The sequence below is a fragment of the Corvus moneduloides genome, chromosome 16 (genome assembly GCF_009650955.1).
Source record: "Corvus moneduloides isolate bCorMon1 chromosome 16, bCorMon1.pri, whole genome shotgun sequence".
In the NCBI taxonomy this organism is placed as follows: Eukaryota; Metazoa; Chordata; class Aves; order Passeriformes; family Corvidae; genus Corvus; species Corvus moneduloides.
Window position 1 is genome coordinate 15,030,185 of NC_045491.1, and position 19,927 is coordinate 15,050,111.

Sequence of the window (19,927 nt, forward strand, 5' to 3'; positions counted from 1 at the left end):
CAGCCCCACCCCACCCCCTTCACTCCCCAGCCTGTGCCCTCCCAGCAGCAGGAGTGGGGACAGGGCTCTGTTCAGGCCCAAGGGGACACCTGAGCCTGGATAGTGGCCCCAAGGGAAGCAAGAGACAGGCAGCACCACAATAAAAGTACAAACAGACTTTATTTCAGCACAGATCCCGCAGTCAAAAGCCTCTCCAGGCACCAGGCAGCCTGTGTCCAAGTGAGGAAGGGGCAGTCCCAGGGCAGAGGCAGGGCAATGCCAAGGAGAGGAGCAAGGACAGGGGGAGATGGGAGAAGTGAGGTGCCAGGGCTTTGCTCCCACCCCCTGACCAAATTCAGGACTGGTGGTGGGGTTTGGGGTGCCTGGAAGGGTGCAGGCTGCTGGAAAGGGCCAGAATATTGCCCAGGAGTGACTCTGGATCCCAGTGTAGGAGCAGCAGTAGTGGGAGGACTGCAGGGGTGGCAGAAGGGCACAGGCTGCAGGACCAACATCGCCCCAGCACAGGCAGCTCTCCCCTCCCCATGCCTGCCCCAAATTCCAGGGGTGTCTCCCCACACGTGGGCTGGGGTCAGAGTGGCTGAGGGAACCAAGAAAGAGCCAGAGGCGGCAGCTGCAGAACCACGGGAGCCCTTTTATTGCACAGCCAAGCAGGGCACATCCCTCTCCTCAGTCCCAAGAGGCAGGGAGGCAACCACAGAGCTCATCCCAACCCAGCAAGCAGGACCACAGGGCAGGGGGGAATGAGGGGCTGGGGGTAGGAGGGAGCCCCATGATGTCCCCACTGCTCCTCTCACAGGCCCTGCAGCCAGAGCTAGGGCAGGGCTAAGTCCCAGACAGCCCAGACTGGGTGGATGAGGCAACAGAGGCCACGTGCCGTGTCAGAGGAGTGTGTCCAGCTCAGTAGGGCATTCCTGCTCCCCATGGAACACTCCAGCCTTCACCCAACCTTCAAGGAGAGCCTATTCCAGGAGCTAACAGAGCCAAGGGTGAATTTTGATCCCTCAGGGAAGCAGAGGAAGGGGTGACAAGTGGAGGCAGTAGACGTGGGAAGGCAGCAACAGGCAGGAGGGCCGGGGCAGCACGGCCCTGCCAGTGCTCCAGGCACTGCAACACCTGCACGGACTGGCCAGGTCCTCTCCCCACCTCCTGCAAAAGGGGGTCCCCAGCTCCGAGGGGCCGGGGCACGTCTCTGCTGGACCACACTGCCTCACGTCTGTGCCAGCGAGAGCTCCTCCAGGCCCTCCTTCCCCAGGCGGTACCTGGCGAGGTCCTTGCGGGTCACCATTCCCACCACCTGCCGGGAAAGGGATGGGGTACAGCCCCCTGTGGGCACACAGGGCCTGGGGACAGCGTGTCCCTGTCCCCTGGAGGAGCCCAGGCTGCTTGGACACAGCGAGCAGGGACTCACCTCATTGCGATTGTCCACGACCACCAAGTGCCGCAGGCCCAGGGCTCGGAAGAGCTTGAACACCCGTGGCAGAGACGCCTCCTGCAAGGGAGAATGGGGATGGGGGGGCTGCAGCAGCCCCAGACAGCACCCATTGCCCACCCTGATCCCTGGGGAGCTGTGCAGAGGGGTCCCTGGCCATTACCTGGGGCACAGTGTAGGGCGAGGGGTTCATGAACTCGCTGAGGTCAATCATGCAGTCACGCTCGTCCTGGGAGACGTGAATGGACTGGATGGGGGGGAAGCGGGGGTAGGCATCCCGAAAATCCTTCAGCTTCAGCCGCCGCTGCACCAGGTTCAGGTTGGCCCTTTCCACAAAAACCTTGGGAGGAAAGAGATGGTTGGGGACTATCCCGCAGAGCTCACAGGCACCAAGACAATGCACAGGGGCAGGGAGGGAAAAGGGCAGAAGTGTGGGACAGATGGACCATCTGCAGAAGCACAGCCTGTTTCCCACTCGCTCAGGGTTTGTGAGCCCAGTGGGGTGCAGGATGATGCTGGGGTAACCCCACCACTGAATGGCAGCACCCACCATCCCTCTGGGTGAGCTGAGGGGGATGACAGGCACCCTCTGCCAGCTCTTCCCAAGCAAGGCAGGCAGCAAGGGGCCTGAGCCAGAACTGGGACAGCAGACACAACCCAAACAGTCTCCACGCAGCATTACCCACCTTGTGCTTCAGCAGGACGATGAGCTGGGAACGCAGGATCAGACCCCGCAGTCCGGCAACCTGCAACAGGGCACCGTGTGTGAGGGTCCCACACTGCAGCCAGCCCTTGTGTGGCCACCCCAGCTGCATCCCCTCCCCAGTGGCAGCCAGCCTACCTGTGTGGTGTCAGCGTTGCTCTCCACCACGGGGAAGCCGTTGTGGTTGGAGGAGGTGTCACTGAGGATGTCCACGACCGTGCCCACGCGCTCGATCCTCCGCAGGCAGGTGACAGGAGTGCTCATCACCTCCCTGCAGGGAAAGCTCCGGGTGAAACACAGCCCCACGGCAGCACACACCAAATCATGCAACCACAGCACGGTGTGGTGGGAAGGGAGGGAGCTCATCTCATTCCAAACCCTTTCTATGAGCAGGGACACCTTCCACTAGACCAGGTTGCTCTAAGCCCCATCCAACCTGGCCTTGGACACTTCCAGGGACGTGGCAGCCACAGCTTCTCTGGGCAACCTGTGCCAAGGCCTCACCACCCACACACCCTAAATAGCCCCCAACACACGACTTCTCAGTGCTCATGCCTCCTCTGTCCCCAAAAGCTGCCAGGGAGAGAGGAAGGAACACACTGCAGGTCACATCCCTGCTGGGGAAGAAGCTGAGCTGGTGGTACCAGGGGGCAGCAGGCTCCTATGACCAAAAGCTCACCACCTCCACTCCCAGCTCAGGCCAACAGTGTGGTCCAAAAGCTGCTACCACAGCAATGCCCAGCCCACCCACCTGGCTGTGAGGGAGTGGGATGTCACTGGGGCCTCCCAGTGCAGGAAGGGGACGCTCTGCAGCTGGATGTGCATGTCGTACAGTCCCTGCAACAAGAGCCAAGCCATCAGGAGAAGCCTGGTGAGGTGCCAAGGGGCACAGCCAGGCAGCAACTCATCCCTCAGAGCAGGCACATGCCTGTCCTGGCCCCACCCTGGCCCCCCAGCACCACCAGCCCTGACCCACAGTCCTGAGGAGCACAACAGCTCTCACCTCCACAAAGTAGTCTCCCACAATCTTTGCTGTCATCAGCACCAGCATGATGGGGAAGCCATAGGTGACGTTGCCTGTTGCCTCCATCATGATGACCGTAAGACTCAGTGTCATCCGCACTATCCCACCTGCCAGAGGCACCCAGGGGGTTTGGGGGTTTAGAAGGGCACGGGAAAATGGAGTGAGGGCATCACAGAACACCTGAGGGCCCTGAATCTCTCAGTGATCCAGGACTGCCCACCCAGGGGTGCCCTGGGTGAACCCAGCCCTCACTGGTGTCCCAGCACCACCTGTGCTTGGCAGGGTGATTAGGAAGCTGACAACCAGGCTGGACTTCAGCTGGGAAGGAAGCTGTCAGGGAAGCAGGGAGTGCTTTTTCCCATGACAACTTCACCCCAACCAGCACTGTGCCATGGGGAACTCACCCAGTTGTGCAGCAGCTCCCATCAGGGCGTACTTCCCAGGATCAGCCCAGATCTGAGCACAGGAGAGAGAAGGAACCGAGTCACCCGCTGGCTCCAGGGCATCCAGAGACAGTCAGCAGAATCCTGGCCAGCAAACCCCCCTCCAAAGTGGGGAGAGGTGCCTGAGGCTGCCTGAACAACCCAGCTGCTGGCAGGGCTCCTCTGGGACATGGGGAGGCCCAGACTCAGCTCATGAAGATATCAAGTGAGGATGCCAGCCCACTTCAGAGCTTTCAGCCAGTTCCAGACACACTCCCTGCACATGCCACCAGCCCAGCAGTGAGGGAGAAGGGCTGAGTGCCACGGATTCCCAGCCAGGACTCACCGAGCCCTTGGTCAGGTAGGACAGGGAGATGCCGAAGAGCCTCCCCCAGGCCGCCCCGATCAGCAGGGAGGGGATGAAGACCCCTGCGGACACCGTCAGGCCGTAGGTCCAGCAGGCCAGGAAGAAATACATCAGTGTGAACATGCCCAGCGTCATGGGGTTGTAGGAACCTGGAGTGGGGAAAAACAGAGTCAGTGCTGGTCCCACAGCCCAGTGATGGCCACAGATCAGGCAGCAGCAGCCCCACGACACACTCCCAGCAGCAAGAGCCCCTCTTCTTGGGCTGCACCTCCTGCCCTGGCAGCACAGGCCTTTCAATCTGGCTCTTCAGGTTATTTCTGCCCCCTCCAGTGCCCCCAGCCAGCAAGAGCCATCCCAAGCCCTCACATCCCATTCCTCCATCTCGTGACCCATCGATGACCCGTCCCCTCCCAGCCCTGTGGTTCCCAGCCTCCCATGAAGAACTTGAAAGCCCCGAGGGAGGGACTGCCAAGGCTGAAGGACAAGCTTGGGAGGACAGAGGCCCCATGCCAGCTTTGGGATCAACTGAGCAGGGCAGGTCCTACAAACTCCCTTCCATTGTGCAGCTCCCACGGCTGCTCCAGCCAGTGCCATGCTGTCCCCCAGCACAGGCTGTGCCATCCCAGAGAGACCCTGCTGACCCCACAACCCAGCTAAGTGCTATTTTGGGATTGCTGGGCAGCCCAGTCTAGTTTAAACAAGTACTTTGCAACCCCTCCTTCAGACAGAAGCCTTGAGCCAGGCAGGACTCAGCACTGCAGCGAGCAGCCCCAAGACACAGGATGATCATCTCTTGGCTGCAGGTGGCCAGGCTGTACCCTCTGGGCTGAGGATCCTTCTGTTCCCCACCCAAGTGCAGCTGGGCACAGAACTCAGATTCCACAACAGGCAGAGGAGATGCTGGGGTTACACCAGGTCCAAGGAAAATGAAGCTGGAACCTGGGAACCAAACTGCATTTCTCAAGCCAATCCAAACCCCAAGATCCACCTCCACAACCCAGAAGGTAAAGTCATTCTGGGGCAAGTGGCCCTGCTAATTAAGAAAACATCCAGCAACATTTCCAGAAAGGACTTCAGACAGACAGCAAGGGTCAGACACACTCTCACACAACTCAGAAGCAACACAGCATGCAAATGTGCATGAACAAAAACGGGTCCCTGGCTCCACAGTCTCCCGACACCACAGCCCTTTGGCTGAGCTCAGAGGTGCCACCAGGCACAGCACCCATCCCTCCTCCTTCCACCACTGCAGCACAGAGTTTTGGGAAGCTCACACGGGCCACTCATCCCCTGTCTTGCCCCAGGAGTGGTCAAGCAACACACTGGCCACCTTGCATGGACCCTCTCTGCTGGGTGCACTGACCTGGAGGGTCATGGAAGAGGTTGACGACGCTCTTCTCAGGTGTGTTGAAGAAGGCAGTGGCCATGGAGTTGTACTCTCCATCAGCACAGAAAAGCTGAAAAGGCAAGATAAGAAAGAGTTAGAAGTGGCATGGAAGACTGAGGGACATGTGCCAGTGAGGAGGCAGCTCTGGGCAGAGAGGACACCTACAGCAGCTCTGCCTGTACCAGAGGGCATCAACTGAGAGGTCCAATACCCCAAACCCAAGCAGGGTCTTGTCTCCCTGCTGAGCCCCCCAGGCTCAGGGTGCCCCCCACCCTGAATGCTGTTCTGCAGCATGTCCTACCTGCAGGGGATACGCCACAGAACTCCCCTGGATGGGCTGGCAATCTCTTGAGCAGTAAATCATGACAAATCCCACAGTCGCCGTCACTGCTGCCACCAGCATGGCCTCAACCACCTGGAGGCAGGGCCTGTGGATGTACCTGTGAATAGAACAGAGGAGTGAGGGTGGCACCCAGGGGTGTGGGCAGGATCAGCCCCAGCCTGACTGGACATGTCACATCAGGCATATGACAGCCTGGCTGCCTCTGCTCCCTGCCCGGACCCTGCCAGGCTGTCCTGCTGCTTGAAAAGCTGGCGACAGGTATTGGCTTGGCCAGACTGGTCTCAGTTTGCTTTAGCAGCTCTCTGCCTTCTCTCACTCCTCTCAGAGCACATGACAGTCAGGTCTGCAGCGTCTGCACCCCTCTGGGCCCTCCAGTCACTGGAGGGAAATACTTGGCAGGGTCAGAGCAGTGCTGGGATGCTGTGGGTCACAGCCTCGGCCACAGGCAGCGAGAGGTACATGGCATCTCTCAGGAACTGCTGTTGCTCACATTAAGTGAGAGATTACAGCCTTGCTCCATCTGAGAATGCCACTTTGAGGGAATGCAGAAGGCACCAGCCAACCCACATCAATCGCTTTCATTACCTGTGAGCTCTCACCTGATCCGGAACATCGTCAACCAGTAATTGAGGGCATTGAACAGGGCTCCGAGGATCCCACCTGCGAATGTGAGAGAGGAAAAGCTCAGCATGCAGGGCCCGGGCTGCCCACAACCCAAGGAATCTCTGAAGATCATCTGCAACCCATCCAGAGTGACTGGCAGTCCAGACACCCCGGGCAACCCACATGTGGATGCTGTCCCTGTAGCCAGCCAGGACCTGGCACCAAGAGGAGCCTGGCACCAGCAGTGGGCAGCCAGGGCCCAAAGTCACAGTGCTGGCACCAGGCAGGCAAAGGACAGGCCAAATCCATGGGGATAAGGGCAGCTCACATGACAGCAAGGGGCTGCCCAGGACTGCAAGGCACTGATTCTGCTCAACATGGGTTAAAGGAGATTGACTTTGCTACTAGGATTGGGCCAGGATCCAGGTCTCACCCCTCCATAAGCCCCACAAGCAGCTTCTGCTCCAGAATTTAATGGATTCCCCATTTTCCCCAGGAAACTGGATGCCAAAGCTTTTTAGACACAGACAGAGAACAGAGGAAATTATTCAGACTAATCAAATCGAAAAAGCAGCATTCTCTTACCAACCACTCCCATAAAGATGAAGATAGGAATTTCCTGAATTGTGTATCCCATTTTCTGCAAGCAAGAAAGAAGTGGGTTTCAGATCTCCTGGCCCGTCGGCAGCCCCACAGTCAGTCACTGACTGCTGGGACAGCACAACTCTGCGCTGGCACGAGGCTTTCAGAGCTCAAAGTCTCCGCTGAACAGCCCACAGACTCCAGAAACTCCTTCTGCTGGGGCTGGTGGAGCTGAGATCTGGCCAGACCCCACAGCCTGCTAATGCAGAGCCTGCCTCAGCCCCTGGGTGATAATACAGACAAATTGATGTCCCAAAAGCAGCTAAGAGCTGCTTCTAACCCCCCACCAGAGCCCTACACAGGGAATACCTGTGCCTACCTCGCTATCAAATCTGCCAAAGTTGATAAGCCCAGGGCTGGAGAGATCCCAGGCATTGCCGTGGTAAACGCTCAGGACAGAGTTCAGAGTGAAGGTGGAGATCATGGAGGCAAAGAACTGGAAGGAGATATGGGCCAGAGTCACTGCCAGATGCCTCCAGCCCCATTTCCTCACCACATGCCCCCTGCACTACCCCAAACCACCCCCCAAGGCCCTTGGGCAGGGCTTGGTGCCCATGGTGTGGTGGGGACAGGAGGTCACATTCCCTGTGGCAGCACTTTGGGCAGCTTACCCTGACCAGGGTCTCACTCCTCCTTTTGCCTCTCTGTTGCCCTGGGGCACAGCCCAAGGCAACTCCCTTGAAAAGGAGCTGGCAGCAAGACGGAGCTCAGCCAGGCCCAAATTCAGCCCCTGAGGACCAGGGCACAGGAGGGGAGCTGGGATGCTCTTCTGTGGGATGGGTTACCCTTGCTGGAGCAGGGATGTCAGGAGGCCTGGGGCTGCAGGGCACCCGGAAAAGGCAATGCCTCACACCAGAACCAGCAGCCTTCCACTGCTTTCCAGCACTTACGATTCTCCACGTCAGGAACTGGTTCCAGAAGGAAGCCCCTTCCTCCAAGCTGAACAGGACACCCCCTGCAAACGCAAGACACAACATCTTCACAAGGGGCATGTGCCACAGCTCATTGGCTACAGCACCAGCTGAGGACCCAAGATTCACCCCAGACCATGTGCCCACACTGCCCAGATCCTCTCACAGGCAAGCCCACCAAGCCATCAGTGATGCACTGATCACAGCAAAGCCCCCCACTGCCATCCTCCATCCCACAGAGGCAACTTTTGGGATCTGAGGTAGATGATGCCCTTGCCCTTGGGCAGGGCCCACACCTGCATGGCGTGGCAGGAAAACTTGGAAGGCTCCTGCAGTGCCCTATGCAGATCCTGGCAGCTGCCTCCAAGCAAGTGGGAGCAACCTCCTGAGGAAATCCATGTCCAGGCACTACTCAGTGCCAGAGAGCCAAGACACACACCCACAGGGGCACCGAATGCAGCCGAGACGCCGGCGGCAGCTCCAGCAGACACAAAGTCCCTCTTTTCTGTGTCTCTGCGGAAGTACTCGAAGATCTGAAACAGGAGTGAAGGTGGCTTTAGGGCTGGCCATGGGCATGAGCTTCGGAAGACACAGGGTATGATATGGACAATGCCAAGCCACCAGTGGGAACAGCCAGGTATGGCACAGAAGGGCACCTGCAGCACAACCCCTCAGACCTCAACACCAACCTTGAAGTCTCGCTTTAACGACGTGGATCTCCCCTGGGAGATCCCAGCAGCAATCACGGATCCAGAGTGAATCATGGGTCCTTCCTAGGGGCCAGAGAGCAGAGTCAGATCAGGGAAGGAAGAACAGGAATGGCTGAATGCTGCTCACCAGCTTGCAGTCCTGAAGCTGGATGGGAGTATTTCCCTCAGGCAAATACAGACCTTAACGTTTTCCCCCTTCCCATCCTGGAAGTATTCAAGACCAGGTTGGATAGAACTTTAAGCAACTTGATCTAGTGAAAGGTGTTTCTGTCCATGGCAAAGGCTTGGAATGAGAGGATCTTTAGAGTCTCTTCCAACCCAAACCATTCCATGGTTTTATGAAGTCCTTATTCTTGCATGTGCCTCCTGTGCCCACCTCCTGTTCCCACCAGCCGAGGAGACAAGTGTTTTCCTTGCCTGCCTTCAATCCCTGCAAGCCAGAAAGGTCCCCATGCGGTACCCAAGTGTCCCTCATCTACTGTTTGCAAGGACAACCACTGAGGGACAGAGGCTGCTGCTCTTCTGCCCTCAGCCAAGCCACACACGGGCTGGCATGGTGGCACCACATGCCCCAGGGGCTCCTCAAGCTTGGCAGCGTCGCAGCCACCTTGGCCAGCAGACACCAGGGAATAACACTGGGAAGTCACTGCAGGGCGCCCAGCACTCTGTCCCCAGCACAGGACCGGTGACAGGCTGTGACACACGTGCCAGCAGTGGGGACCAACACAGCAGCAGCACGTCAGAGAGAGCTTTGTGCACGTCACCTTCCCAACAGCCAGGCCGCCGACCACCGAGAGGATGACCCCACAGACTTTGATCACCAGGGTCTGCAAAACAGAGAAGGGCACAGCATGTCACAGGGGTGGCACGAGGAACACAGCCATGGCAGCCACAGGGGACACAGACCCAGCGGGCCCTGAGGCATGGGAGGAGCCAACCACCCGGAGAACTTGTGATTCTCAGCCCCAGCATTGTGGCAACGGAGTTGGTCAATTTTCTTCTTGTCCAGAGCAAAAATCTACCCAAAGCTGCTCCTCCCAGTGCCAGCTGCCAGTCCCAGGGCAGGAGATTTAACCTCTTGGCACTGAGGGGGAAACAGCTATGGAGCTGGGAGCTCATGCCAGCTCCTGCTGTGCCACAATGTGGGCAGGGACCACTGCAGGAGGACACAACGTGCCCAGGCCATCCCACCACCTCCCAATTCCTACCTTGAGGCGGACAACATGTGGGATCTTCACACCGTTGAGATAACATTTGATCTGGGGAATGCCGCTGCCGGCTGCCACGGGCTGTAGGGAGCAGGGAGAGCGTGAGTGGCTGTCACACACAGGGTGGGGACACAACAGCCACCTTACCCCTGTCTCTCAGCACAGGGGACACCCTGCACACCCTCAGGGTGGCTCTGAGATGAGGCCAAAGCTTATCAACAGACTCTGGAGGTGGGCTTGAGGGGGGCACCTACTTCCTAAGGGCAAATGTGCCAGGGAAAATGAGCTGGCTGGGTTCTTGGGGACACTCAGGTTTTTCCCCACCCTGTCACAGCTACAGAAGGGTCACACTTGGTGGCCAGGGAGAGCAAGGGCAAAGCCACAAGGAAGACACTGTGGATTAGAGTGATCCATAGGAAGTCCCAGTCCCTGGCTTGTCCTGCAGAGGTTGTCCCTGAGGCACCCAGCCACACTGGTCTCTGTTGGTACTCATGTACACCCAACGAAGAGAGGCTGAGCTAGGGCCAAGGCTTGGGAGAGCTGCACCCCCGCCCAAGGCTGGAGCACAGCCTCTGCCCCAGGCTGCTGGCACATCCCAGCAGTCTGACAGCCCCACAGAAACTCCACAGCACAGCTGGAGCCAACACCAAGGAGCTGATGCTACCAGGAGCCAAACTGGCAGAAATACATTCACTATTTACAAAATTTTGCATGTTTTCTGGAGACATGACCCTGCTTTGCCCATGCAAAGAAACTAGAACAGTTCCAAACTCCTACCTCTATGAAGGCAACGATGACAGAGCCCACCATCACCACGCTGGCGTTCAGGGTGGCCCAGAGTAACAGGGAGAAAGACAGGCCCCCTTTGGCAGTGAACTTGTCGATGTCTGGGGCAGCAGCTCAAGGAAAGAGCAGTATTGCTGGGGTACCATCCCTCCCACTGCAGCATCTCACAGCATCACAGGATGGTTTGGGTTGGATGGGACCTTAAAGGCCATCTAGTTCCAACCCCCTGCCATGGGCAGGGATGCCATTCACTAGACCAGATTGCTCCAAGCCCCCTGTCACTTAGAGCATCCAAGGCAGCTGAAATGAGCCTCCTCTGTTACAGCGGTGCCCAGCCACAGCTCAGCCCTGCAGAGCAGCTGGGCAGCAGAGTCTGTGCCACCAAACCGGAGCGAGGAAGCGCTGCCCTCTTCCCCCATGACCCCTCTCATGGCTCCCAGGAGATTCCAGAGGTCCCAGCTGGCCAGCAGCCACTGCTCTGTGAGGATACTGTCCTTCACCACCCGGTACTTGAGGCCAGCCAGGTTCTCCACCACAATGTCGATGAAGCAGGCGACAAGGCCAGTGAGGATGCCGATCATGGCACAGATGACCCAGCGCTTGATCTCCACTGTCCGGAAAGCCTGAGGGGCAGATAGCAGTCACACCCTGCTGCCATGCAGCCTGGCATTGAGGGGACCCCAACACACCTGCCACCTTCCCCAACACAGTTCCAAGTCTGGGAAGCTCCAAGGAGAGCCAGGGAGCACCAATGCTGGCTGACCCAGCAAAGCCTGGACACAATTTACTGATTTTAAGCAGTGCTCTTGTACCTCTGTGGGATCCCTAAGGTGCTTTCCCAGCTTGCCTGCCTCCATTAGGCCCATCCTGTTGGGATTCTTGCTGTGGCACTGATTCCCAAAGCCCCCAGGGCAAATGTTTCACATGACTCCAGAAGTCCCTCTGCTCAGGGACCTGCCCCATGTCACCAGGCAATGCCACCACAGGCACCCAGATTAGCTCCCATTCCAACCACCCCACACTGGGTCCTTGATCCTGTGGTTTCATGGCTTGTCACAAGCTGGTCAGTGCCCATAAACCCATCCCAGCTTTAAGCTAGGCTTTAAGCACAACCTCTTCTGGCACAAAGAAGCTCCCCAGCAGCCAGGCAGGGGGAACAGCTTCTCTGGGCCACCCCAGCTGAGACGACTGTGGGCAGCCCAGCAAGACTCACCGCATGGTTTATCCTCCTCTCCTCCTCCAGGAATAGCTGGTTTTCACTGTTGTCATAGTCCAAGCTCTAGTTTGGGAAAGGGAGATGCTGTTATTGTCTACCAGGTGAAGAGACCCTCATGCTGGGGAGTGCTGCCCTCAGCCCCTCACCCTGCTCCTGTGTCATTTTCCTCCCTCGATTCCACTCCTTCCCCACTGAAACCACCCTCACTGGGCAGCTGTGAGCCCTTGCCCCTCACACCTCACCTGCTGCATCCCAGAGGGCAGAGCTGAGATGGGGCAGATGGGCATTTACCTCATACTTGAGTGACAGGAGCTTCTCATTGTGGGGGATCTCGTTGGGATGCTGCCGAGGGAGCTCTGTCTCCTGTGGGATGTGATGCACAACTTAGGATGGTCAGGTCAAAGTCCAACCTTCCCATCCACCATGCAACTGCTGGTTTAACTCCTTTTGATTCTCAGGAGAGGCACAGAGGACTGCAGGTGCAAGCTGCCTGGCAGGCAGGGATCTGGGATGATTTTCCACCAGTTGGTGGATGTGTGGGATTTAATGCAGCTGGACTAGCTGTCAGGGGTGCACCCTCACCAAGCACCCCCCCATCCCCAGGCACAACATCTCCCCAGCAGCAGGTGGAGGGTTTGCCCAGCTGGGTACACACTGCCATGTTGACCTGGCACTGAATCCAAGCAACTCCATGCTCCAGTTGAGGGCAACCTTTCACCTTGGCAGGAAATTCCTTAGGCCAAAAGCAAGGAGCTATTTCAAGCAAACCCATGTTTTTGGGCAGAAACGAAATTCTGTTTCCCAAACACCTTTGACTGTGCAAGCTGTTCCCAGCTCCGAATTAGGGCATTTACTGAGGATGCCAGAGGGGCCCCTGGGGCAGCAGCAGCTGCCCACGCCACAAAGGTCACCCAGCCCCAGAAGAAGTGCTGGAGTCCTCGTGGAACATGCAAAACGTGAAGGAGGGAACAACAGCAGCTGTTAGTGGAAGAAGGGAAGGGGTCTCCGTAACAGTGGGCCCCTCCCTGTGCTACTCACCAGCTCATGGATGTCCTCGTTGAGGTCCACATTGCTCAGCTGCCCGATGCGTAGGAAGGAGGAAGGAGTGAGCTGAGGAGAGAAGGGAAAATGAGGTCAGTTCCTGAATGCACTTCAAACCTCTCAGGAGGAAGGAGCAGGCATGCAAGATGCTCATGCTCTGCCTCCCTCACAGAGCTCTGCCCGCCTACCACTGCCAGGGCCCCCCAAAACGCAGCACCCTGCTCTTGGAGGACACACCAAGGAGGTGGGATCCAGTGCCCTGGAGGGTACCAGGGGCAGCAGCAGCCTGCCAGGATTTCGGTGAGCTGCTCCAACCTGTCAGCTGGCAGCGCCAGCTCACCTGGGAAGGTGCCAGACAGCAGCGGCTCATTGGGGACTGGCCACCACCAGCCTCTGGAACCGAGCGCGGCTCCTGGCGCAGCACCGAGTGAACCTGTGCCGAGCGGCACGTTCCGTGCTCCCCTGAGGCTGGGGAGGGACAGAGGCCCTGGACAACGCACCACCTCCACAGCCACCAGCTCACCACGACGTGCCCTCAGCTGGCAGGCCCAGCCAGCAGCAAGGGGCAGCTGAGGGCATGTCTGGCTCTGCCATCTGCTCCACAGCAGCGGTTCCCAGGCGGGGAGAGGAGCACATCACATCAGCGTGTTTGTCACCCCCCGAGCAGCCAGGACCAGAGTGACAGCCAGGCCGGCTGCCAGCCAGGAGACACAAGAGGAAGCGGTCACACTGCTCCTGCACAGCCTTGGGGACACTGGTGCCTCTCTGAGCCGGCCCCAGTGTGATGCTGGGAAGCAGCGTTTGCATCTCCCCCTGGGGAGCAGGTTCTCCTTTCACTAGTAAACACTCGGGCTTGTTACTGGCAGTGCAGTTGCATAACATGGGAGCTTTTGGACTGTTTGGGGCACCTCTGTCACCCGGATGAGGCAGGCAGGGGCTTGGGCTGCAGCTGAGCAGTGCCACAAGGGGACCCAGCTGGAGCAGGCAGGCTGCTGTCACCCCCTCCATCGCTGCAAAACACAGGGATGCACAAGGATCCGAGCACTGTCCCTAAGCACAGCCCAAACACCACTCCTCAGCATCAAGATCTTCCCCTCCAGAGCCTCACCCCTCCCCAGCTGCCAGGTTAAAGAACTGGAGGATAAAGAGGGATGGTGAGCAACAGCAGGGCTCTGGCACATCGGTCCCTCTCTGCTGGCAGGTCCCAGATTGAGCCCCCTGCTGCTTTAATCCCCACGATCCCGTCTGGAACGTGCAGGCCAGAGCTGCTGGGAGCCGTGCACGTCACTGCAGAGGAAGAATATCCCTTTGTGTTTGCAGCCTGACCCATTTTACCATTTTTCCCTCTGCTCCACATTCTCCTTCACTCCCTGACCTGCAGATGGGTTCTGCCCCAGCTTCTCAAACCCTCTCTGGTGCCCTTTAGCCCCCAGCAGCCCCAGCCCAAAGTGCTCCATGCTGCCATTTTCAGACACTGGTTTGGCAAAACCAGCCTGGGCTTTGTTTCTGGTCCATGATAGCTCCACAATCCCAGTGGAAAGGATACAGGTGGACCCTTTTCCCAGCAGTCAGAGCAGACCACTGTGGACTTCTACGAGCTGGGCACACACAAAGCTGTCACCTCCCTGGATAGGAACTTAGGGTCACAAGCTGGATGCAGGAACTGCCTGTTCCAGTGCCTGCCAGTGCCCAGCTGCTCTGGTGGCAGGCATAGGTCCCAACCAGGCTCCTGCCATCCTGAGGAGGGGGAAGGACACATTCCTTGCCCTGAAACCTGGAGGGACAAAGCTGAGATCTTGCAAAGGAAGACACCCCCACCTGGATTGAGGAAGCAGAAGGATTTAAGGCTCCCGTTAGGTGCCACACATCTAGGGCAAGCAAGATCAAGGCAAGGAGATGGAAAATGTCACTCATGCCTTGTCCCTTGTGTAAGACCCCAGGCAGGACCAGCCCTTCAGGGAAAATTCTCCTTCTGTTAGCTACGGGGGTCTGCAGAAAAACCAAATGTGGCTGAACCAGTGACACCCCACCCCCTTCCCTCCTCCCCTGTGCAGAAAGCAGCCAGGGCCCAGCAGCTCAATTCCCAATCAATTAAGCACTAGCAGGACACAAGCACAGATGAAGGGAAAGGAGGTGCAGTGGAGCCTGAAGCTGAACTTCCTTAGACAAGCAGCATATTTTTAATATCCTGCCCCCAAGTCCTGGCACCCCTCTGGCATCTGCAAGCAGAGGCCTGGCTCCTGTCCCGCCTGCCACAGGGATCACATGCCAGGAAGACAAGAAAAAGATACTTCCATCAGCACCCAGCTATAAGAGAAAAAGGTGACATTCAGGCAGCCTGGAGCCAAGAGAAAGGGTTATTTGTGCACAGCTCAAAGATTCACCGAGCAATGCCCTCCTTGGGATGTTTTCAAACTCAGCCAAGGCAGCTGCTGATCCTGGGTACGTGTGATGTTGGTGTGACTGTGCTGTGATTATCTCCACATAAAAACATGCACTGCTGCCAAAACCCAGAGGGCACAGATGGGTTAACTGCTCTCCTGCCCCAGGAGAGGCTCTGGGACACACTGAGCCTCACTCTGCCAGTAGTACACGAGTGATAGCACCCAGCCCTCAGCCTGTTTAGGTGGTAAATTCCATTCTGAGCTCTGCAAAGAGATGTCTGTAGCCTTGATCTGAATAAAAATTATTTATCATCAGTGTTAGTGGGCAGGAATGTTGGCAGGCAGGGCTGCTCCTCCAAGGGACCTCACCAGGCTGCAGGGAAGCCCACAAATTCAACAGATGCAAATACAAAGGCCTGCACCTGGGATGGAGGAGTCCCAGTGGTCAGAAAGCAGCTTTGTTGAAAAAGTCTTGCAGCAACCTGGTGGGTGAGTGAAGAGGTGTCAGTGGCACAGACCTGGAGTGGAGGTGGTCAACACCCTCCTGGGTGGTGCAAGACCACTGCCAGAAGGTCTGGGGAAGGGATCCCACACCTCCATCTGGTACCTGCAATAGCACACCTGGGACTTGGCATCCAGTTTGGGCTTCCTGGGACAGAAAAGGCACAAAAAGTGAGCTCAGCAAGAGAGTTGGGGGCTGGAACACGTGGCAAGACACACAAGGAGAAGCTGGTGCTTCTCAGGGAGATCTTCTTGCCATCTCCAGATGTGAGAAGTCTGATGTGGACTCTGTTCCACAGCCCATTTCCACAGGGATGAGCCAGCAAGGCTCCTCACTGCAGGACATGACCCAGCACGAGGAGAATGAGGAGACCTCCTCCCCCAGACACTGCCCCTTGTCACCGTCCTGTGCTCAGTACCGAACTGGCAGCACGTGACTTTCCATTATCGATGAGATAAAGCCCAGCACAGACCACAGAAGGAGCCCACAGAAACTGTGGGAGGGAAGGAAGAGGATTTCCAGCTCCCAGGGCCCTCTTGGCCCCAGAACACTCTGTCCCTCCTACCAGGCTGTGTCACTGGTGTGTCACCGGCACGAGAACCCTGTCACCAGCAGTGAATGGGGGAGATGAGCTGCAGGGCTTTTGAAACCCCCCTCCTCTGGCACAAAGCCAGAGCTGAGACAGGCTCCAAACCAACCCAGCATCATCCCCAAAATGCTTCACAGCAGGAGAGAATGGGGCTCCTCATCTCCAGGCTCATAACAGGAGAGAAAGCACCCGGACTCTCCCCGAGATGTCACCACTTGGCTACGCTTTTGCTTCCAGGCTCCTGCACAGCTGCTCCTTGACCCTCACCTCCCCGAGGATGGGAAATGCTGTCATTGCCCTGGCTTTTCTCTTGGCACTTGTCCCACGTGTCCCCTCTGCAGAGGAGCAGCACAAGGATGAAGCACTGCCATAGTCCCTGATAGCTTGAGCAACCAGCAGGAAACTTCCTGAAGTTCCTGTGCTGGGGGAAGCTCCTGCCACCACTCGAGGGCAGTGGCTCTCCAGGGCAGTCACCTCCAGGCTCACAACAGCAGGGACAAGCAGCCTCTCTGCCAGTAGCCCTGGCCCATCTGCCAGGAATCAGGGCTCACCTAGCACTATTAGTTCTCTTTTTCTGCCTCCTCCCACCAAGACTTCTTGATTGCAGCCTGGCCACGTTTTTTGCAACTTGTTGCTTGAGGTTAAAGAAAATGAGACCAACAACATCCAGAGATGCAGAATAAACACACAGAGGCTAAGAAGGACAATCTGCCCAGTAGCAGCCTGGTCCTGGTGACCCCTTGTTCCAGGCAGCCTCTGAAGCAGGAGCATTAAACCAATCCCAAAGTCAAGGCATTTCAGCACAAATATCTTACAGCATATCTTCAATGGTAGCAAAGGAGAAACGTTCTTTGACAAAAAATGTTTCATGATGGAAATTGGCTGCTCTTACTAAAATTTTCCACCCACTTCCCAGCCTGAGAACCAACACACACAACTCGAGAACACAGGAAAGGGACAGCCCACGGCAGGCATGATGCTCAGAGGTATAGGCTGCCTCTCACTTCTTTATATACTCAAGGCACCAAAAAGCCCTGGTGAGAGGATGAAGGCTTAGTCAGCTCAGCTGGCCCCAAACCAGAGGAGACCTCAGGGACAGGCCTCTCACACCCCCACTATGGCCATAGGTGTCTTTATCCAGCCTCTCCTCACCTCCCGCCCAGAAGAACTCGATCTCAGTCCCTCACAGCTGTCAGCTGGGGAGCTACAGACCCGTATTTCCTCTAGTCACCTTAAGATCACTTTCATTTCCATTAAACAAGCACGTGAGAAAGGGAAGAAGCTCCGCTAGGGGACATTTTTATTGTATTACCACAAGTACCAAGTTCAAATCTCCCCTGAGCTAAGCAGCTCCAGCCTCTCCTCTCTGTCCTGCCTTCCCACTTCAATGCATACGACTGAAAGTCATCTAGGGCAAAGGGAGAGGCAGCTGTCTGACACCAAAATACAACCCCAGCACAACAGTGGCCACTGCCAGGGGCACGTGTGGTCTGGAGCTCCAGCAAGGTACTCCCTCTCCTCCCTTGCCAAGGAAAATGCCACGTAGTACCACGTCACCAGCTGGGACCTGAGCTGCTTGCGCTGTGAAGGGACAGGGTGACAATAAGTCACATTGGCAGGGCTGGGTGTCCACCTCCACCTGCCCCTGCTGCAGCAGGCCTCAAGCACTTCTTCTAAACCCTTTCCCAATGACCCCCAGCCACGAGATCTGGTTAATCCCTATACTAATACCCTTCAAACCTGCAGAATTCCCCACATGCTGTAAGTATACGGGGTCCTGTTGCACTGCCCAGGAGGATTACTTTTATTTTCACCCCAGAACAGCTGCCACGGCACAGCTGCCTCCTTCCAGCTGCCGTTCCCAGGTCCCAGAGCACTACACAAGGCTCTTCCAGCCTAACGAGCCCTGCATTTCCCTCTAATTAGCCCACTGTTCTGACTTGCCCAGGAGCAGGGCAGCACGGAATCATGCTGGGCGAGACATCCCTGCTAACAGCTGCCAGAACCTGGCACTGCTCCTCCCTATCTAAGCTCAAGTCACCCAGAAAACTCCCCACAGGAAATTTGAGGATGTCACCTGGAGGCAGTGCCTGTCCCACCTGGTGCTGGCACAAAAGTGCTCCACGGACCCATCCCAACATCCCATCCACACCACAGCCCAGCACAGCCCACCCGCCCTCAGCTCCACTCTGGTAAAGGTGCTGAGCTGCCTGTGGGGGAGAGACCGCCAGGCAGGCAGCATGACTAACAGCCTCGGGGTACACTGGAGAGAAGTTCTCTTCACTTAATTACCCAAAATTAACTTGCCAGAAGGAACTGGCCCCCCTCTGTAACATGGCCCACTCTGGACCTGCTTTATGCCAGTAACATCCCACAGGACACCCTCCACCACTCCAGTGTTAGAGGCTCTTGTGTCTGAGCCCTACCTGTTGATCTGGGCAGCAGCAGCACATCAGGCATCAGGCTCTCACAGAAAGATATTTCTAGCAGAAATGAATTTAGTAGAAATGAATTTTACATGGACAGATAGAGACAGAACAAGGGGGAATGGCTTCAAACTAAACAAAGGGAGAATAGATTAGATGTCAGCAGGAAATTCTTCTTTATAAGGCACAGGTTGCCCAGAGAGGTGGTGGCTGTCCTCCTATCCCTGGAAGTGTTCAAAGCCAAGCTGGACGGTGCTTCGAGCAACCTAGTCTAGCAGAAAGTGTCCCTGCCCATGTAAGGGGGTAAAACAAGATGAGCTTTAAGGTCTTTTCTAACCCAATCCATGCCGCGATTCTCTGAATGAGGAGAGCAGCCCCAGCGGGCAGGAGCAGGGCCCTGCTCCGCGCAAGGTCCTGCTGGCAGGGACCGTCCCACGGCGGAGGAGGAGCGGCCAAGGGCTGCAGCAGGGATGGAGCCGGCCCGCACGGCTGCCGGCTGAGCACTGACTCAGTCCCACGCTCAGTTTTTCCCTCAGGAGTGCCCCGTGCCCCGGCCCCTCTCCACGCCGGGTCCCGACGGGTTCTGCTTTCCCAGCCTGCGGGAGCCCAGAGCGACCGACCCCGACCGCCCCCACCCAGCGCCGGGGCAAGAACGCGCTTAAACACTACAGGGGAGGGACGGGGGCGCAGACACGACCCCGACCCGCGGCCCCAGCGATCTCCGTGCTTCCTCCGGCGCAGAGCGGCCCGGGACGGCGCAGACCCCCCCCGCTCCCGGTAGCGGTACCCACCTGCCGGGCGCTGCCCGCCGCGCCGGGGCCGGTACCGTTGAGCAGCGGGGTGGTCTCGCCCGCACGCCCGTCCTCGTCGTCGTCGCGGTCGCGGCCGGACCAGGACACCTTCTTGGCGACGTTGGCCATGCGGGGCGGCGGCGGCGGCTCCTCCACCGGGCCTGCCCCGCCGCTCAGTCATGTGACCGCCGTCACGTGGCCGTCAGGGCGGCCCGGGGCGCTCCGAGGCACCATGGGAGTTGTAGGTCGGCCGAGGGCCCTGCGCCCGGCCTCGGGGAGCGCCCGGAGCGGCTGCGGGACGGGACGGGACGCGACGCGACGGGATAGGATAGGATAGGAGAGGGTGGGACGGGCTGAGCGGGACCTCGGCCCGAGAGGGTGCGAGGCCGCCGCGAGGCTTTGCCCCACGCACACCCAGCCGGCAGCACGGCCCCGCCGTACCC

The 19,927-nt window shown here is 57.8% G+C and overlaps 1 protein-coding gene across 1 annotated transcript; it reads right to left on the minus strand.

Annotated features, from left to right (window-relative positions):
- Positions 1–140: 140 nt before the first annotated feature.
- CLCN7 (chloride voltage-gated channel 7) lies at positions 141–19,670 on the minus strand. The gene is made up of 25 exons (XM_032126119.1): positions 19,485–19,670; positions 12,790–12,861; positions 12,043–12,114; positions 11,749–11,814; positions 11,026–11,158; positions 10,527–10,636; positions 9,750–9,830; positions 9,306–9,368; positions 8,521–8,604; positions 8,271–8,364; positions 7,811–7,875; positions 7,240–7,356; positions 6,864–6,918; positions 6,275–6,335; positions 5,634–5,772; positions 5,309–5,402; positions 3,925–4,094; positions 3,561–3,612; positions 3,136–3,263; positions 2,884–2,969; positions 2,271–2,403; positions 2,116–2,175; positions 1,593–1,769; positions 1,409–1,489; positions 141–1,294 (listed from the first exon to the last, which is right to left on the minus strand). The coding sequence occupies exons 1-25, from the start codon at positions 19,611–19,613 to the stop codon at positions 1,208–1,210; spliced, it is 2,409 nt and encodes an 802-aa protein (XP_031982010.1). The 5' UTR covers positions 19,614–19,670; the 3' UTR covers positions 141–1,207.
- Positions 19,671–19,927: the final 257 nt, after the last annotated feature.